Raw genomic sequence first — 21,765 nt, forward strand, 5'->3', positions numbered from 1 at the left:
TTATGTAATTGAACAGGAATTGGGTAGAAATTCAGCAGAAAGGGTAAGGTGAGGGAGGTGCATTTGAAGATATGTATATGAGATAAAAGCCAAGAAGGAAAATAAATAAAAAATATTTATAGGCCAGGGAGTATAAAAATGGAATTTATGCAGCTACTGAGAGATAACCTAAGAGAGCATGTGGTCAAAGTGACCCAGGGGTTTGAGAATTTCGGTGATAGCATCACAGGATTGGTCCATAACCAAGTTAATAACCTTGCCTCTAGATGGGGAGAGTGACTATGTAATCTTGACCTTGTTTTGCATGTGACTCCCACCCACAAAAGGTTGTTAACCTTATAATACGTTAGTGGCGTGGGTTGGGAGTTAACTAAGCGTGCGAAAGTTTTAGTTAAGCAAGGATATATATATATATATGTATTACTGAGCCAATGATTATGGCAAACTTAAGAACTGGCTTGCAGCAGGACTATAATATCAGAAGCAACAAGGAAAAAATTAGTAGTAGAGTTTGCTGCATACCCAGAGTCAGGAGGGTAAACAGGAGTCACTCATCCTATTGTGTAGTTCACAACAGCTGCTGCAAAAATATCACCAAATCTTTTTTGTTTGATATATTTGATATTTTTCAGATGAAGATGATTTTCTGCATTTGGCCTTACCAAAGTCTTCAGAAATTTAAGTCTTAGACATCAACTTGGGGAAGTTTCATGGATGGAGGAATTGGAAGGCCGGGATATCATTAGTGCTTGAGAAATTGTGAAGGAATATTTGTTAGCAGCAATAGTAAGCTGTATTCCAAGAGTGAAGCAGAGGACACAATTTGGAGTAAAGTGGATGACAAACAAGATTAAACACCAACTGCATGCCTCTTTTTGGCATGCAGTTGGTGTTTAATGGAAGAGATATAAGAAGACAGATGAAGAGTAGATGCACGAAAAATATAAGACACAGACAGGAGAGTGACTAGTATGGTAAGGAAGGTGAAACTGGAATATGAAAATACAGGGTGTTCGGGATAAATTTGACATATTTATAATTAATTATATTTTTCCGTAAGTTACATGTATTAACACACACTTCTCTTCATTTAAAAGTTTGGACCCTTCTTCATTCATATACAAGATGTCAGAAAGGATGGATAGCTGGAACCCACCTGAATCATGGAAGAGAATAACTTGTATCATGATGATTCGTGCCCGCCATCAAAATAAGGATATTACGACTGCTGCCCAATGCTCCCTGAATACAGTAAAAACAATCAGGCATGAACTAGAGACTTGCAATGGTGACTACGAGGATGTAGCAAGAAGAAAGATCCCTAGCAGACGATCTGATTGCATTCGTACAGCAGAATTCCTCGCAAATCTGCAGGAACAGGTGTTGAAGAACCCTGGCATTGGAATTCGGGCTTTGTTCGTGGAGTTGCTAACTGTAGTCAAGCCCTGGATAACAAGGGTAGCCAATGGTAGGCCGTATGTATGGCAGCAGGATTCGGCCCCTTGCCACACCTCTGGGAAAAGTCAAAAATGGTTGTCTGAAAATTTCTACAACTTCACCAGTCCAAATGTTTGGCCTCCAAACTCCCCAGACCTTAACTCCATGGATTATTTTGTATGGGGCGCAGTTGAAAAAGACACCAATCGCACTTCCAGTAATACAAAAGCCCAGTTAATGGATAAAATTAAAACAGTTTTTGCGGCCCTTCCCAGGGAGACTGTAGCATCAGCTTGTTCGAGGTTCCGAAGCAGAATTGAAGCTGTGATCGATGCTAATGGTGGTTATTTTGAGTAAATCTTGTTGATAGTATTGTAATTAACTCTGCCTGTAATGTTTTTTTGTCAATTCATTAAATTTAATAGATACAAAGAAGATTTTCTTTTTCCTTACGAAACTGTCAAATTTATCCCGAACACCCTGTAGATTGTCCCTAAGATCCAAAGAAAATCCTAGGGAATTTTTTAGCTATGTGACCAGTAGGAGGAGAAATGACTGTGGAAGAATAACATTGTGGGATAAAAATGGGAATAGAGTGACTGATGCAGAGGACATAGTGGAATTGTTCAATGAACACTTTATTGGAGTATTTCATCCTAGAGGAGTATATTTTAATACTAGAGGGATATGGCAGGTTCGAGGTTTAGAGGTGCAGGAGGAGAGCATGTTCCAAATACTGAGTACTCTGGATGTCAGTAGGGCTGTGGGACTGGTTGTAATTTCACCACGAGTTTTGAGAGAATGTGCTAAAGAACTGACAGCTCCTTTGACGTGGCTTTTAAATGAAAGTCTGGCTACGGGAAAGGTGCCCAGGGAATGGAAGAAAGGTAAGATAGTGCCATTGCACTATCAGCAGACTGGAAGTGTCTAATTATAGACCAGTTTGTGTGTCATCAGTAGTTGTTAAGATCTTCGATAAATTAGTTAGGCACCATATACAGCATTGGGCAGATGAGGGTAATGTTATCTGTGAGAGTCAATGGATTTATGAAGAGGTGCTGTTGTTTTAGTAATATGCTAGCCTTTTATAATAAAGTTACAAGAGCAGTAGATGAGGAAAAGGCATATACTGCCATTTTCTTGGACTTATTGAAGACATTTGACAGAGTGCCACATGATAAGCTGATATTTAAGTTGCAGCACATGGGCCTGGATGTCAGGATTGGCTGTCCGATAGGTAACAGAGAGTTGTGTATGGTGGGGTAGTTTCAAGGAGGCAGAAGGTTACAAGTGTAGTCTCACATGGCTCAGTACCAGGACCTATATTGTTTAATCTTTATATCAGTTGCATTGTCAGTAGATTGCAGGGGGATATTCAGTTGTTTGCGGATGGTGCAAAGGGTTATTAGTAATAGTGCAGATGTGGTAGCCCTGCAAGAGGATTTGAATAAGCTAGACAGATGGGCAAATGAACATGGGTGTCGGTTTAATGCAGCAAAATGTAAGGTCTTGAGGTTTGGGATGCTGGATTCTCTATTGGAGGAGCTATACTGGAGGAAGTAGGGGCGACAAGTGATCTGGGGTTGATAATTGATAGAGACCTGAAATTTAGCGGACATATTGCAAAGGTGGCAAAGATAACACAGAGGATTGCTGCAATAATGAGAAGGACACTGACCTGCAGAGATAAAAGAGTTATCATTCAGTTGTATAAGACTCTGATCAGACCACACTTAGACTATTGTTTTTAGATTTGGTCCCCAGGATTTGAAGGGGATAAATTAACTGTGAAAAGGTACAAAGCCGGATAACAAAGATAGCTTCAAGACTACAACGTTAGTTATGAGGATCGGTTGAGGGAATGTGGACTGCAGAGTTTGGTGGATAGAAGAAGGAGAGTAACTTTTAAAATGTTGAGGGGGGGGGGGGTGCAGGGTTGCCACTGGGGAATTCTTTCGCTTGGTTGAACAGCGGGAAGGAGTGATGACAAGGGGCCATCCTGGAAGTTATGAAAGGAAACTGTGAGCAAGGGGGGTGAGGAGTGGTTTCTTTGCATGGAGGGTGGTTGAACCATGACCTGATAAAGTGGTGAGAGTGAGAACTGTCAATGCGTTTAAGGAGTGGTATGATAGACTTTGTGTTTCCTATGAAGGACCTCCTGCAATGAGTCATTTGACTCCATGGAGACCTGAATAATAATAATATTTTCTGACATTATTGCTCACTATTATTCCATCACTTTCCTTTAAGCATCTGAGAACATGACCAGCTTCTGGTCAAGTATACATTTACCCTCCTCATCAAGAAATAGGCTCCTCCTTTTTCCTTCATCTGTTGCTCACCCATTATTAATGTACTATAAGTTTATCCTATGTCTTCTGCATAGGACTGATATTTTAAAAAAATAAATAAATAGATTAAAATAAATAAATATATATATATATATATATTAGGGTTACCAAGTAATTTTATAAACTTGGTTATTTTACTCCTAATCCCTAGTAAGCAAACAGTTAAGTTTGTGGCTGAACGTAGTTCAAGTCTAAAGGTGGTTCAACACCAGGGCAACTCATTGTAAAGGTGGGTAAAGCTCTGATCACTATTCTTAGTATTTTCCATAATTTTAAGCACATCTCACTAAGAGTTGTATACTGCAATACATTATGGGTGGGGTCACTACCCATACCGGTTTCAACCTTATGAATAAGTAAAGCCATCTCTAAAAATTCGGACGATCCCTAGACTACTCAATAGTGGGTGAAAGACCGTCCATCTCAGCGTTGGCTCCACTCAGTGATGGCCTTCCATCCACCACCACCACCATCAAGCAGAACCGCTCATATTCCGAAGAAAAGCATTCACCAACAAAGCTCCTCACCGGGCCATGCTGGAAAACACTTTCCCCGGAAACTCAAATTGCTCCCTTAAGGCAAAAACCTTCAGAGAGGGAACTCATATTAGCAATCTCACTGGTTTCAAACTTTTTTTAGGTCTCCTCAATGAGTAGCTAGACCCTAAATACTAAGGTTTTAGTAATACAGAGCCTTATCAACTTTACCTATACAAGTTGCTACAAGGTGTTTTTATTTTGAATAAGAATCTCTGGAGGAGATATAGATGTAAATATGTTTTTTTTTTTTACCTTGGGAATAATGTATATTAGGGGTACCAAGTAATTTTATAAACTTGGTTATTTTACTCCTAATCCCAAGTAAGCAAACAGTTAAGTTTGTGCCTGAACGTACTTCAAGTCTAAAGGTGGTGCAACACCAGGGCAACTCATTGTAAAGGTGGATAAAGCTCTGATCAGTATTCTTAGTATTTTCCATAATGTAAAGCACATCTCACTAAGAGATGTATACTGCAATACATTATGGGTGGGGTCACTACCCAGACCAGTTTCAACCTTTTTTGAGGTCTCCTTTTCTTTTTTAGATTTGAACTACGTTCAGGCACAGACTTAACTGTTTGCTTACTTGTGATTAGGGGTAAAATAACCAAGTTTATAAAATTACTTGGTAACCCTAATATACATTATTCCCAAGGTTAAAAAAAAAATTATTTACATCTATATCTCCTCCAGAGATTCTTATTCAAAATAAAAATACCTTGTATAGGTGAAGTTGATAAGCCTCTGTATTACTAAAACCTTGGTATTTAGGGTCCAGTTACTCACTGAGGACCTCAAAAAAGATTGAAACCGGTCTGGGTAGTGACCCCACCCATAATGTATTGCAGTATACATCTCTTAGTGAGATGTGCTTTACATTATGGAAAATACTAAGAATAGTGACCAGAGCTGTACCCACCTTTACAATGAGTTTCCCTGGTGTTGCACCACCTTTAGACTTGAACTACGTTCAGGAGCAAACTTAACTGTTTGCTTACTTGGGATTAGGAGTAAAATAACCAAGTTTATAAAATTACTTGGTAACCCTAATATACAATATTCCCAAGTAAAAAAACTTATTTACACACACACACACACACATATATATATATATATATATATATATATATATATATATATATATATATATATATATATATATATATATATATATATATATATATATATATATACAGGGTGTTCGGGATAAATTTGACATATTTATAATTAATTATATTTTTCCGTAAGTTACATGTATTAACACACACTTCTCTTCATTTAAAAGTTTGGACCCTTCTTCATTCATATACAAGATGTCAGAAAGGATGGATAGCTGGAACCCACCTGAATCATGGAAGAGAATAACTTGTATCATGATGATTCGTGCCCGCCATCAAAATAAGGATATTACGACTGCTGCCCAATGCTCCCTGAATACAGTAAAAACAATCAGGCACGAACTAGAGACTTGCAATGGTGACTACGAGGATGTAGCAAGAAGAAAGATCCCTAGCAGACGATCTGATTGCGTTCGTACAGCAGAATTCCTCGCAAATCTGCAGGAACAGGTGTTGAAGAACCCTGGCATTGGAATTCGGGCTTTGTTCGTGGAGTTGCTAACTGTAGTCAAGCCCTGGATAACAAGGGTAGCCAATGGTAGGCCGTATGTATGGCAGCAGGATTCGGCCCCTTGCCACACCTCTGGGAAAAGTCAAAAATGGTTGTCTGAAAATTTCTACGACTTCACCAGTCCAAATGTTTGGCCTCCAAACTCCCCAGACCTTAACCCCATGGATTATTTTGTATGGGGCGCAGTTGAAAAAGACACCAATCGCACTTCCAGTAATACAAAAGCCCAGTTAATGGATAAAATTAAAACAGTTTTTGCGGCCCTTCCCAGGGAGACTGTAGCATCAGCTTGTTCGAGGTTCCGAAGCAGAATTGAAGCTGTGATCGATGCTAATGGTGGTTATTTTGAGTAAATCTTGTTGATAGTATTGTAATTAACTCTGCCTGTAATGTTTTTTTGTCAATTCATTAAATTTAATAGATACAAAGAAGATTTTCTTTTTCCTTACGAAACTGTCAAATTTATCCCGAACACCCTGTATATATATATAAGATGCTTCTGCATTCAATTTTGCCAATGGCACTAAGAATTAAACATGTATCTCTCAGTACCCAAAATGAACTTTTTTTAAAATTAATTTTAGTTAAATTTTTTTATCTCTTTCATTGTAATGTGTTTCATTCTTCATTATAAAAAACCACTGGTTCTGCTATGTAGGAGTACTGCAGTTCACAATGAGTCTCAGGTATTCTTCTTTCTGGATTTTCAGATTATTATTATTATTATTATTATTATGAGCAACTCCAAGGAGTCCTTAGACTCATCGAGAGAGGCCCTAAACATCATGTCAAGAACTATCCACCATTTGTGCAGTATCTATCATACTTTGCTTTGAACTCATTCACAGTAATAGCACCCACAACAGATTGTCATCCTATTCTACTCATCCACTACTCTCTCCAAGCAAAAAACCTGGTTCCAAAAGCCTTGCTAACTACACTCTTACTCAGTTTCCACTAATAGACCTATTCTGAGATCCCTTTTCCACTTCTCAACCAGTTTCAGTAATCTTCAACCTGTTCTTGTAAAAGATTCATTCCATAGACCTGCTACTATCTTGGTCAATCACCTCCGGATTCTCTCCTCCCCCTCATTACTAAGAAACAAACCCTGGCAGATATGCATAGTCAAGATGGGTTCTTATCAAAGGTAGATAAAGAGGAACAATAACCTGCTTGTCTCTGCTCGTCAAAGTATTCTTCAGTAACCAAATGATCTGATTGTTTGCTTTAGCCACTTTTGCTATGTACCCAACTAAACTTTAACTCCCTATCCATTAACACTCCCAACTCTCTGGCTTCATCAATTTCCTGCAGTATGGTTCCACCAATTTGGTATACAGCTGGTAATCTTTTCACAATAAAATGCTACACTTTGCCACATTAAACTGACATCCATGTTCCTTTGCCCAGTCTGCCAATCTATCCAAATCATCCTGCAAAATTTTGACATCATCTGTATTAAGTAATGCTCTACCCAACTTTACATCATTAGCAAATAACTGAATAGTTCTGCTCAGATCCTTTCCTGCATCATTAATGAACAAATTAAACTGTAGCGGTCTAAGAACAGAACCCTGCAGCACACCACTAGTCACACTACTCCTGAATAAACTACTCTCTGATATCTCTCCATCAACCACCCTCCTATCCATCTCACCAACCCTATATCCATCCCCACGTGCTGCAGTTTACTGATTAGAACTCCATGTTGTATCCTGTCAAAGTCCAGCAGTATCAATGTAAACTCATTACCTTTATCCAACTCAGCTGTCACTAATCAGTAGAAGGTCCAGAAATTAAAATGAACCATTAGATTCTAATTCATAAGTGAATTTACTAGTTGTGTAATAGAGACATGTATGATGAATATGAAAAAATAACTCTTCTGAATGCAGATGGTGTGAGGGTGACAGATGCAGAAGAGTATCACATTTTGTATACATATCAAGCATTCCAGACCATTTATTAAAAATTCTGTACATTTTCTTTTTTGTTTTTAAAAAAAAGATCAACAATTTTATCTTACAGTCTTGTGAGGTAAAACTGTTGACTAAAACTATTTGGTTGATATTTTGGTTAGCTTTGACATTCACCTCTCTCTGCTTACAAGCATCTTTTTGGCTGAAACCATTTGCCTGTTATCTGAAGCCTTTCTTCCTGATATGGTGAGAATATAATGTAATACATTCAGGTTATTTGTAACATATTCAAGTCAAAAAAATAATATCTGTAAACAGAGTGAAGAACTTATAAGGCTACGGATCTCAAAGTTATGGTCAATAAGAGGTGGTGTAGTTGCGGTCGGTTGGTGAATGGTGGAGATGGAGTTGTAGAGCAGTTGCCCTCCCTCCCTCCTTGGACTACCTGGAGGTGTCAAGTAATAATAATAATATATTTCAAAACGCTTTGGCCTTACAATCCTATACCCAAGGATACAATAATAAAACATAGAGTTTCTATCCCATATATTTCTGACATCTCAAAAAAAAAAAAAAAAACTATCTTTAGGTGGTGTTTATCAGATTTTGTGTAAATGTGTAGTTTATCATAGATTGGTCATTCAGCAAAAAAAAAACCAGTGAATATCAGTACTGTAAATCTCACAAGTCTGATCTCCAACAACATAGTGTTGGGCCAGAACACAGAATCCTTTAAAATGATGCTCTATTTCATAAAGGCAGATTTAAACATAAACATCTGTTTGAGGAGAGTTCAAAGACATTGCCCATACTACATGATGTTCTTGACAGTGTAACTGTTTACATACACTTATTTACATTTCCTTAACTGTGCTCTTTTTGATATGCCAAATCACATTATCTCAAACAAACAAACCTTTATAAGTTTCATGTCAAAGGTGGAAAGTTGTGATATAAATTTCTTTCCAAGGCAGTTTCTGATAATATCTTATGCCATTAAAAATGAAAGAGAGAGCAGTCAGTAGCTCTGTGGTATAAAAGGCTCACCACTACTTTCAAATATTCTGCATTCAAGTATAGCTTGTCAGAATATGTTATCTTAAATAAAATGCTTTTTTTTTTTTAAATAAAGGAGAGAGAAAAAAAAATGAAATGGGAATGTGGAGTGTGCATAAAGGGCTAACAACATATAAACAGCATGTGATATATATATATATATATATTCATTTTTAATATTAACTGACTTAAAACCCGAGAATTATAACAAAATGAGATTTATTTGAAAACAACATGTTTCGTCAAGATTGACTTCATCAGGCGTTAAGAACATAGAAAGATATTAAAAGACACTGAAAATAACATTGAGACACTCTAAAGCTATACAATTATAAAGTTATAATATTCGACTGTGAATTACAGTTATTATGAACTTGAGCTATAGTCCGTGTTAAAGTTCTATTGTTGTACACTTGTGCGTGTGTGGAACCACGCGATCTCCAGTATCTGATAGTAGAGCTGAAAGAGTCAGGCAAATTATAGCTGATTATTGTTCATATGAAGCGGGTCCAAGGTGATTTCTTTTGACTCCGCAATGCGGCGTTCCACCTCATCATGGCAAATGTGTAGGTTTGAAGTTGATGTCCAATTTATCTCATGTTGGCGGCTTTCGTTCGTGTTTGAAAACAGGACATGGCCCGACAGAGCAGTTGCTCTGGTTCTCTTATAAGCAATGTCTCTCTAGTGCTCCTCGAGACGCAGTAGGATAGATTTCTCCGTTTGCCCATAGTAAGGCTTTCCGCACTCACATGTGACCTTGTATACACCTGGGAATTGTAGAAGGTTGTGAGATTGTTTATAGTTGTTGAAAGGTGATCTTATTTTTGGCAGAGTCGAGAAGCACGTTTGTATGTTAAACTTCTTTAGGATTCTACTCAGCTTTTTTGGATAGCGTGCTGATATATGGCAAGACGATATGACAATTATCTCACCGTCAACAGTTGCTACGTTGATGGTGGGATAATTGGTTGTTAATACTTTTTAAAGAGTAGCCATTGTTTTTAAAGGTCCATTTAAGACGTTGTAGTTCTTTTTTTAGTTCTTCTTCATCTGACAGTACAGATCTTGCACGATTCGCAAGAGTTGATATAATACCCAACTTTTGCGCTGGATGGTGATGTGAGGACGCATGCAAATATCTGTCCGTGTGTGTGTTGGGCAAACAGAGAAATCTATCCTACTGCGTCTTGAGGAGCACCAGAGAGACATTGCTTATAAGAGAACCAGAGCAACTGCTCTGTTGGGCCATGTCCTGTTTTCAATAAACACGAACGAAAGCCGCCAACATGAGATAAATTGGACATCAACTTCAAACCTACACATTTGCCATGATGAGGTGGAACTCCGCATTGCGGAGTCAAAAGAAATCACCTTGGACCCGCTTCATATGAACAATAATCTCAGCAATTTGCCTGACTCTTTCAGCTCTACTATCAGATACTGGAGATCGCGTGGTTCCACACACGCACAAGTGTACAACAATAGAACTTTAACACAGACTATAGCTCAAGTTCATAATAACTGTAATTCACAGTCGAATATTATAACTTTATAATTGTATAGCTTTAGAGTGTCTCAATGTTATTTTCAGTGTCTTTTAATATCTTTCTATGTTCTTAATGCCTGATGAAGTCAATCTCAACGAAACATGTTGCGTTTTCAAATAAATCTCATTTTGTCATAATTCTCGGGTTTTAAGTCAGTTAATATTAAAAATGAACATATCCCAATCCCGAGTTAATAGTAGTAGTCATCATATATATATATATATATCATTATTATTATTATTATTTGAGTACTTCTCAACATGCAAAACGGTAGACACTAATTCATAACTCTTTATGTTTTCCTTAAATTCATTCCCTCTTCCTGTACTCGCACAAAAAAAATATTCTGTACACTCCTGTGCTCATCACATATCTAATTGGATCCCAGGGAGGATACCTAATTTTTTTTCTCTTTTATTTTGTACTGAAAATATCTCTTAATCTGTCCTATAAGATTCCTTTTGCAAACTTTTATCTCTATCCACACTTTTCCTTTTTTTGCTCACCTTACAAGTGGGAATCAAATGTTTTCTCATTTACAATTATTTATTGACATTTTTATTTTAACATTTCATAAAATCACTGTTGAAAAGCATTATTCAAAAAATATAAGCCATTTTGATTGACTAAGATGAGGGAGGAATGGGCTGAAGAGCAAGTAGTATTTTGCCTATTTCATAGGGTTAATAATCACTGCAAGTGGTATATTAATAAAATGAGAAGAATTCATACTTGGGTTTTTCATCAGCCAGTCAGAAATTGAAACCAGTCTGAAGAAAATACACTGTTAATATCATACAACTATTGGTGAAAAAAAAATGGATGTGTCTAACTACCAATGTATCAAGATTTTAGAAAAGTTGTTAAAAACTTGCATATAAAAATGACTTCATAGACAAACTATACCTTGCAAGGAACACCACGGGTTTACTAAAGACAGGTTGTGTCTGAGTTATGTGCTCATATTTTATATTATTATAAAATAAAGTTACAGCTGAGAGGAAACAGATGCACTGTGATACTCTTACACTTTGCTAAGGCATTTGCATTTGACAGGATATTACATGAAAGGCTGTTGCATAAATTAGATGATATGGGATTGGAATAGAAAGTATAGACTTGGATAAGAGGGTGGCTTATAGACAGGTATCAGAAAGTGACATATAGCAGGTGAGTTTGCCAGAAGATAACCATTGTTATTTAATCTATCCATTTATGATATTGGGAAGGACCTGACAGGAGACGTTCAGCTGTTCGCTGATGATGAAAAGATAGGTAGGCAGTGGTGTAGCTAGAGCTTTTACCGGCAGGGGCGGTCCCCGAGTTTGCCGCCCCTCTCAATACACACCAAAAATATTACAAAAAGTCAAAACGATGTAGGGAAAGAAATTAAAACACTATGTTTATGTTTATTTTAGTTTTAAGTATGGTTGTTGAAAACTAATTATTAATTAAGTAATAAAATGACTAAATTAACATAAATAGAAGAATTGTCGAAAAATAAAATTGTCTCACGTGAAAAGTGCCGCCCAGGGCGGACCGCACCCTCCGCACCCCCCCCCCTAACTATGCTACTGTAGGTAGGACAATGGGGACACTTACAGAATGACTTCAGAAGGGTGGAAATGTGGGCAAATTGTAATGGTTATCATTTCAATTTTAGTAAGTGTAAAGTTATACACTGATGTAATAATACGAGGGTGGTCTGAAAAGTTCTCGGCCTCTATCATAGATGGCAACACTATCAGCAAGATTTCCTTTTTTCTAAGTTGGTACATCTGTCATAAGCATCTTGTGAAATTGCAAGTCATTCTATCAAGTAGTTTGTTTTATACAGCTGTCTGAAGCAAAAGTGTTGTCTCTATCCCTTGAAATGGATAAAATTGAGTATCGTGCGGTTATAAAATTCTTTGTAAAAGAAGATTTAACGTCAAAAGAAATTCATTTTAAGTTCATAAAAGTTTATGGGCACTCTTCTCCTTCATTTTCAACAATTAATAAAAAAAACTGGGTTACCGAGTTTAAACGTGGCCGTACCAGCCTTGAAGATGATCCATGTGAAGGATCATCTTCACATGGATCATCTTCCAAAAAGTGTAACAACACCAGAAATCATTAAACGTGTGGACAGACTTATGTGTTCATCGAACATGTTGTTTATTATTTTAATGGTATAATAGAACACAGAAACTAAGTAAATAATTAATTTATTAACTTGATGCTGATATTTCGCTGGTGTTATAACCAGCATCTTCAGAGCACAAAAACACTGTTTGTCACAATATGCGAGACTAAAACAACATGGTGTACTTAAACAAAATTGTAGCAGCAACACAAAGACTAGAGTCCTGATTTTGGCGCCCTCTATCTGGAAAAAAAAAAAAAAAAGCTATCATATATTACTAGAGTCCTAGAAAAGTGCTAGTTTTTTCTTAATATGACTGTCTCCCAGATCTTCGGCAAGTTAATACAGCCATATTTGTTGAGATTTGGAATTAGGGCTTCTGTCGCCTCTAAGAACAATCTCTCTGATTTATACTGGTTTCTGTGTAGTACTTTTGTGTTTTTCCAGTTGATCCTGTGTGCAGGGGTATCCAGAGCATGGTCTGCTAGGCCCAACTTCCCATAATGATAATTCCGGACGTATCTATTATGTTCGCTGATGCAGATGTTCACAGTTCTTCCTGTTTGACCGTAGTAGGCTTGATTGCATGAGCAGGGTACTTAGTAGACTCCTGGATGTGATAAAGGAGGAATGCTGTCCTTGGGTGAGCGGATGAGGGTGGCTAATTTGCTACATGGTCTGAATGTAGTGCGTAGTTTATGTTTATTGAGAATTCTTGAGATCTTTTCGGATGTGCCTTTAATGTAAGGGATGGTGACTGTTTTGTTGTAGTTCTCTGTGGTGGATGGTGGGAGGGGTTTCTTAGGAGTGTTAAGTATTTTGTTTATTTTATGTGGATTGTGGCCGTTGGCCAAGAAGGTGTGGCATAAGTGAGTCAGGCTCTTACTGCTGAACTGACTCACTTACGCCACACCTTCTTGGCCAACGGCTACAATCCACATAAAATAAACAAAATACTAAATACTCCTAAGAAACCCCTCCCACCATCCATCACAGAGAACTACAACAAAACAGTCACCATCCCTTACATTAAAGGCACATCCGAAAAGATCTCAAGAATTCTCAATAAACTTAACTACGCACTACATTCAGACCATGTAGCAAATTAGCCACCCTCATCCGCTCACCCAAGGACAGCATTCCTCCTTTATCACATCCAGGAGTCTACCAAGTACCCTGCTCATGCAATCAAGCCTACTACGGTCAAACAGGAAGAACTGTGAACATCCGCATCAGCGAACATAAAAGATACGTCCGGAATTATCATTATGGGAAGTCGGGCCTAGCAGACCATGCTCTGGATACCCCTGCACACAGGAAAAACACAAAAGTACTACACAGAAACCAGTATAAATCAGAGAGATTGTTCTGAGAGGCGACAGAAGCCCTAAAACACACTCCAAATCTCAACAAATATGGCTGTATTAACTTGCCGAAGATCTGGGAGACAGTCATATTAAGAAAAAACTAGCACTTTTCTAGGACTCTAGTAATATATGATAGCTTTTTTTTTTTTTCAAATAGAGGGCGCTAAAATCAGGACTCTAGTCTTTGTGTTGCTGCTACAATTTTGTTTAAGTACACCATGTTGTTTTAGTCTCGCGTATTGTAACAAACAGTGTTTTTGTGCTCTGAAGATGCTGGTTATAACACCAGCGAAATATCAGCATCAAGTTAATAAATTAATTATTTACTTAGTTTCTGTGTTCTATTATACCGTTAAAATAATAAACAACCAGAAATCATTGATCAAGTGCATGACATGGTATTAGATGACTGGCGAGCCAAAGTGAGTGAAATTGCTGAGACTATAGGTATTTCAAAAGAACGTGTAGGATATATTTTCCATGAAGAATTGCAAATGAAAAAGCTTTGCCAAGATGGGTGCCATGCTTGCTCACAGCAGATCAAAAACACACTCGCATGAAAATCTCTGAACAGTGCATGGATCATTTTAATAAGAATAAAACTGATTTTGTGTGTCGATTTAATACTATGGATGAGACTTAGATTCTGGTGTGTAAAAATCACCATTACACACCAGAATCCAAACAGCAGTCAAAATAGTGGACAGAAGCTGGATGTTCAGTGCCAAAGTCAGTTCCATCAGCGGCAAAGGTCATGGCATTAGTGTATTGGGATGCTAAAGACATTTTGTTTATTAATTATCTTGAAAAGGGTAAAACAATAACCAGGGAATATTATTCCAATCTTTTAATCAGACTAGATGAAAAAATTTGTGAGAAAAGACCTGGATTTCAGAATAAAAAAATCACCTTTCATCAGGACAATGCACCTGCCCATAAAGGTGTTTAGGCAATGGAAAAATTAAGGGATCTGCACTATGAATTGTTGGAACATTCACCCTATTCCCCAGATTTGGCACCCTCTATTATCTCTTCCCAAAATTAAAACTCTTCCTCACTGGTCAGCATTTTTCTTCGAATCAAGAGGTGATTGCAGCTGTAGAGGGATATTTTTCAGATATTACTGAGAACCACTACAGGGATGGGATAATGAGCTGGAGCATCGCAGAAATAAATGTATTATTCTTAAGGAAGATTATGTTGAAAAATCTTCATGATTCTATTTTCCACGTTCAATTTTTCCATGCTTTTTGTTTAGCTACTTTTCAGAATAACATAGTAGCTTTTTGAATTTTTCTTTTCTTTTTGAAATTTCTGAATGCACATACTGATTTTCCAGTCTGAAAATTGCAATATAGTTTTTTTTTCTCTTCCAAGAGCCACTTCAACTTCTTAATGTCCATTATGAATTTCTGATTTTTCTATCCTGTCACCATGTTTCCCTGACTGAATCAATGTTTGCTGTAGAATTTGTCATAAGGTTTGGTTCTTGTTTTCACACTTTTCTTTTTGCATATTTGACTCCACACTTCACATGTGAAAGCTTCTGAACTTTAATTCTTTTTTAAACTTTCATATATTCATGAAATGTAATGTTCATTTTTTATCGTGCTCAATACTAGATGGTCATTTCTTATTTCTCATGCCATGTCTTCTTTTAATATTTACTAGTCTGAAGATATCACCATCAACAAAAGGATATTCCAAAAGATTTATTGATCATGTGTGTTATTTATCCATATGAATTTACACATACGAGGGTGGTCTGAATACCTCGACCATAGATGGCAACACTATCGTGATGATTTTTTTTTTTCTAAGTTGGTACATCTGTCATAAGCACCCATGTCATGTGAAATTGCAAGTCATTCTATCAAGTAGTTTGTTTTATACAGCTGTCTGAAGCAAAAGTGTGTTGTCTGTATCCCTTGAAATTACTAAAAAATATGGTATTGAATGACTGGTGAGTCAAAGTGCGTGAAATTGCTGAGACTATAGTCATTTCAAAAGAACGTGTAGGATATATTTTGCATGAAGAATTTCAAATGAAAAAGCTTTGTGCAAGATGGTAGCACGCTTGCTCACAGCTGATCAAAAATGCACTCGCATGAAAATCTCTGAACAGTGCTTGGATCGTTTTAACAAGAATGAAACTGATTTTTCGTGTCGATTTATTACTATGGATGAGACTTGGATTCACCATTACATGCCAGAATCCAACAGCAGTCAAAACAGTGGACAGAAGCTGGTTGTTCAGTGCCAAAGAAGACAAAGTTGGTTCCATCAGCAGGAAAGTTGGCATCGGTGTTTACCCATTTCAAGATAATTATTTATAATTATCTTGAAATGGGTAAAACAATAACTGGGGAATATTATTCCAATCTTTTAACTAGACTAGACAAAAAAATTTGTGAGAAAAGACCCAGTTTGCAGAAGAAAAAAATCATCTTTCATCAGGATAATGCACCTGCCCACAAAGGGGTTTTGGCAATGGGAAAATTAAAGGATCTGCACTATGAATTGTTGGAACATCCACCCTATTCCCCAGATTTGTCTCCCTCTGATTTCTATCTCTTCCCAAAACTAAAACTCTTCCTCGCTGGTCACGTTTTTCTTTAAATCTGAGAACCACTACAGGGCGCTGGAATAAACGTATTAGTCTTAAAGGAGATTATGTTGAAAAATAAAATAATTTTGAAATTATAAATTCGTTTTTTCATTGTTAGACCAAGAACTTTTCAGACCATCCTCGTATCTTTATGCTTAAACATTTATTATTAGTTAGGTAATCCATATCCAAAAACTCCAGCAGGTACGTACTACAGTTATTAGTTCTGACATGTTCTCTCCAGATTTTCTTGAACATTTATATTGGTTTGTAATTAATTTCACTCTGTTATGCAGGTCTCTAACAAGAAGAACCAGCTCTTCCATGTTATTTGCTCTTTATAGTGACTCAAAAAAAATTTCTTTCATTCTCACTGATACCATAAGCACAAATAAATTGCACTTTCCAGTTTTCCCACTTGAAACTGCTTCCCAGTCAAGAAATTTATCATCATGTTTATTCTCAAATATTAAGCTTCCATTCCCTGATTATTGTTGGTTGAATAAATCATCTTATGCATATTATTTAGAGATCTCTTTTAATCCTTTTCGTTTCCAATGCAGTTCCACAAGGTATTTTTTTAAAGTCTTCTCTTAGAAAAAAGAGGTATATTATTTTCTATTGATACATCAAATGTTTATGATGCCAATCTTCTATGTAATTATTTTGCAGTGCATCAAAGTAGTATGTATACCAAAATAAAACAATAAAAGAGGATTTATTTCTTTGTTAACATGCTTTTTTTTATCATACTGTTGTTGGATCCTACTTCTTCTAAATCTTTACCTTGGATCCGACATGTTAATCACTATGATGTTCTTAAACAACTGATAAGTTGTAAGTTGATTTCTAATTCAAATATAGAGAAAATTTATATTTTAAGACTGTGCCACTCTATATCTGAATTAGTTCAAGAACTGAAGAAAAACCAGCTCACAACTATCTCTCCTTTTAGGTGTTAAGATTGTATATACTGGCCGAGTATATTTAACTTACTTATTTTACCCACTTTGGTTCGAATATTTTATGAATGGTGCAGTAAAAGAGATTCAGGCAAAATACAACTTTAGATAAACAAAAACAAACATTTAATTTTAAAATCACAAATTTTACACTTAGGATCAAATCACTAATTAAGTTATTATAAACACTTCAGCCTTTCTGATAATACTGTCATACAAACTCAGACAATGGTAAACTTGTTATCTCTAATACAGTCTTCTCACAGTTCTTTAAGTTCCAAATACAATAAAATCGCAGTAATATCACTTTACAAGCAAACACTTTTAAATTTACACTTCAGCTAATCTTCACAATAGTTACTGTTAACATAAGGAAATTCTAGGATGAAACTCACGCACTTCTCTGTATAGGAATATTAAAGGTTGGAATAATCTTACCGATAATCTTCTATCTTCATCAACTTATACACAAACACTTTTTATAACCGTAAACACTTTTAACAATAATCGCCACTCATTAAAATAAATCTTCAAAGCATTAACTGAATTAATTCACGGTCACTATACACATAAACAAACGTTGTTGCATAAAGTACTACTGATCACTCATGAAATAGGGCAACACAATAATTCCTTAACTTTAGGTTTTATATGCACAGTTGCTCACTCTTCCGGCATTCAATTAATTCTTAGACACCACAATTCTAAACACAGCTATCGGTATACTTCAACTTTACAGCTCTACTATTCTAGTAACTCCGTGCTTTATTTCAAGATTCTGTGTGTCCTTGACAGGTCGGCCCTGAAATTAAATATCAACTCAAGTATTGCTAGTCTATTTAGTAGTCACTCAGCTGTCTTCCATAGCTATAATTGTTATTCAACAATATATTTAACCGCCTCTCGACTAGTAGACTTTATTAGCTGCTTGAGTGATTTGCCGACTTGCTATTATCGCACTGTGATTCCCTAATGCCGAATGCTCCGATTCCAAACTAACGCCAATCCTCTCTTTTCTCTGTCTCTTAAATTCATATAATTTCAGCGTTCATCGCTTTTTATATCCATTCTTCCCACCTAAATTGTTCACGTGATTTCTTTCTAAAACTCTTTTCAATAAACCTTCTCCTCACGTGGTGTTCCAAAACGTGCAAGCTATCTAACATACGTTTCCATGACAACAAAACAAAACATAATAAAATTGAGCTATTACATAACGTTAAATTTCTACAAATAGGAATAAACAGAGAATATTTACATTTTAATTAATGCGCAGTTAAATTATCAAATACAAGCTCTTATAATATTAACATAATAATAATTAAAATAGCTTAATAATATTTAATACAGTCTTTTCATTATTAATACATATATCTTTGATTAAATAATTAAATATTAGACAAAATTAAGGTAGTTATATGAATATTAAATTATAAACAAGTGATTTACATTAAATAATATTTACAAATGTAGCCTTTGCCATGGTGGATTATGTTGGATTCTGAGGAGAGTATTAATAATTTAAATTTCTCTTCATTCAGAATCCAACACTGTGTTTATCTGACTTTTTTTTATGTTGACGGTCAAGTAAAAACTAATTTTAGAGCACACAGCAAAGATGCAGTGGTTACTTAAAGAAAAGGTTAAGAGGTGAATAAGTTTAGAAACAGACAGGCTATTTCTTATCACCTCAGTCCAGCAGTAATTAAGCACCATTGGACTCAGGTGCATATGTTTATATCAAAACCTCAAGAATGCTTTGCTCAAAAAAATTCCATATAGTGGTTAGAAGATGTGAAAAAGTGGTGAGTCATAGCATATGAACTGTGGATCTAAGGAAGGAAAGTATACATAAAGATATATACTTCTGCTAATGTGTCAATCAACATGACTTAGCACACTGATCTTTATGCTTCTTGTTATTACAGAGTTTTTGTTACTAACTGGCAGAATACCAATCCCATCTATGATGTCAGGAACCTTTATCAGGTGTTTTTAATCAAATAGTGAGTTAGCTGGTCTCATATGGAAGTGGAGGGTTTTTCATCCCCCAACCATGTAAACTAGCCAGGAGAATTCATGTAATTGACATATTGACATACATAATTACATTATAACCAACAGCTTTATACTGATTTCATAAAATGGTGCCATACTGTTCATGTGTGACTCACAGCTGTTGTATTTTCATATGCTGATTAATAAAATAGCATACTGATAGAAGATGGTAGAAAATAATAATAATATAAAGAAAGTTCAATTCTCTCTTACGAAAATGAGATACTGGGACCTATATTGTTTAATCTTTATATCAATGACATTGTCAGTGGATTGCAGGGGGGTGTTCAGTTGTTTGCAGATGATGTGAAGCTGGGAAGGGTTATTAGTAATAGTGCAGATGTGGTAGCCCTGCAAGAGGATTTGAATAAGCTAGATAGAGGGGCGATGGGCAAATGAATGGGGGAGTGTCAGTTTAATGCAGCAAAATGTAAGGTCTTGAGGTTTGGGACACATCGATGGGATGCTGCATACTCTATGGGAGGAGTTAAACTGGAGGAAGTAGGGGAGACAAGAGATCTGGGGGTCATGATTGATAGAAACCTGAAATTTAGGGGACATATCGCAAAGGTAGTGAAGGTAACACAGAGGATTGCTGCAATAATGAGGACACTGACTTGCAGAGATAAAAGGGTTATCATTCCGTTGTATAAGACTCTGATCAGACCACACTTAGACTATTGTTCTCAGATCTGGTCCCCAGGATTTGAAGGGGATAAATTAACTGTGGAAAGGGTACAAAGGCTGATAACAAAGATAGTGTCAGGACTGTACAATGTTCGTTATGAGGATCGGCTGAGGGAGTGTGGACTGCAGAGTTTGGTAGATAGAAAAAATAAGAGGTGATATGATTGAGACTTTTAAACTGTTGAGAGGTGGTTACAGGGTTGACACTGGGGAGTTATTTCGCTTGGTTGAACAGCGGGAAGGAGTCATGACAAGGGGCCATCCCTGGAAGTTACGAAAGGAAACTGTGAGAAAAAGGGTGAGGAGTGGTTTCTTTGCATGAAGGGTGGTTGAACCATGGAATGCATTGCCTGATAGAGTGGTGGGAGTGAGAACAGTCAATGCATTTAAGGAGTGATATGATAGACTTTGTGTTTCCTAGGAGGGACCTCCCTCGATGAGTCTTGATAGACGTGTTTCTTAGAAAGGACCTTCACGAGTCTTTTGACTCCATGGAGGCCTGAATAATAATAATAATAATATATTAATTCTAGAATGGAAACAACAGAAATAATGACTCAAATGAAAAATTCCATTTGAGATATTTACTCAGACTGTAACTCATACTTAAGTGAAAGAAAACGAAGAATTTGTTAAGTGCTGCTATCTAACAGGGCTAAGCAATTAATCCAGCTTATCTAATTTAGATCAAAACTGAATAAAATTATTATTAAGAGTCTCTGTGTACAATTTCATCAAAAACCATTCTGCATGTATAGGGATTTAAAGCTAACAGATGTATACATTTTGACAAAATGCACACACACAAATCCCATCTTCTTTAATGATTTGTTTTTGATGTCATATTTTATAAAATACTAAACCTGAATTCTAAATGATTAGGTTGTAAATATCTTTAATATTATCAATAGGACCTTCAAGAAAAATTTAAAGTCCATATAGATACTTCTGCCATTTGAGTAAACATGAAAAATGATGAGGAAGAGGCCATATGTATCTCATGGTTCTACAGAAAATGCAGATATGACTAAATCATTTGTATTTAAATGTCCTGCATCTTTATTAATATAAATGTCAGTATTCAATCAAAGCTTAGGGATTTATTTTATTTGTTACAAATAATGAAAACTGCATGGTAAACAGGTCACTATACCAAAGATAATATATTCTGCAATAACATTATCAATTTCATATTGAACTTTAAATTAAAGATACCAAGAAATTATATACTTGGTTTAATCCTTTATTCAACTGTAAGCAAACAAAATTTGCACCTGAAGTATTTTCAGGACTGGGTTAACTGGTATAAAGAAGCTGATCAAAGTACATATCTTTACGGATGTAAAGATATTTGACTTCTGAGATGGAGAATATTTTTTTTTTATGTTGGGCCCATATATACGAGAGGTTAGCTGATCAACCTATAGTACGTTAGTACCGTATATGGGTAGTGGGTTGGGAAAGGAGAAACTTGTTT

General features: G+C 36.2%; 1 protein-coding gene across 1 annotated transcript in view; it reads left to right on the plus strand.

The window, feature by feature from the left end:
• The window catches only part of LOC150108658 (uncharacterized), a 75,285-nt gene extending 54,038 nt beyond the window's left edge, over positions 1-21,247 (plus strand). Inside the window, exon 6 of the mRNA XM_090390498.1 lies at positions 21,200-21,247. Within this exon, the coding sequence (XP_090246624.1) occupies positions 21,200-21,247 (48 nt within the window). The remainder of the gene's footprint in view (positions 1-21,199) is intronic.
• The last annotated feature ends 518 nt before the right edge of the window (positions 21,248-21,765 follow it).

The sequence above is a fragment of the Typopeltis vanoorti genome, chromosome 3 (genome assembly GCF_054136105.1).
Source record: "Typopeltis vanoorti isolate ZY-2024b chromosome 3, IOZ_Tvanoo_1.0, whole genome shotgun sequence".
NCBI classification, from domain to species: domain Eukaryota; kingdom Metazoa; phylum Arthropoda; class Arachnida; order Uropygi; family Thelyphonidae; genus Typopeltis; species Typopeltis vanoorti.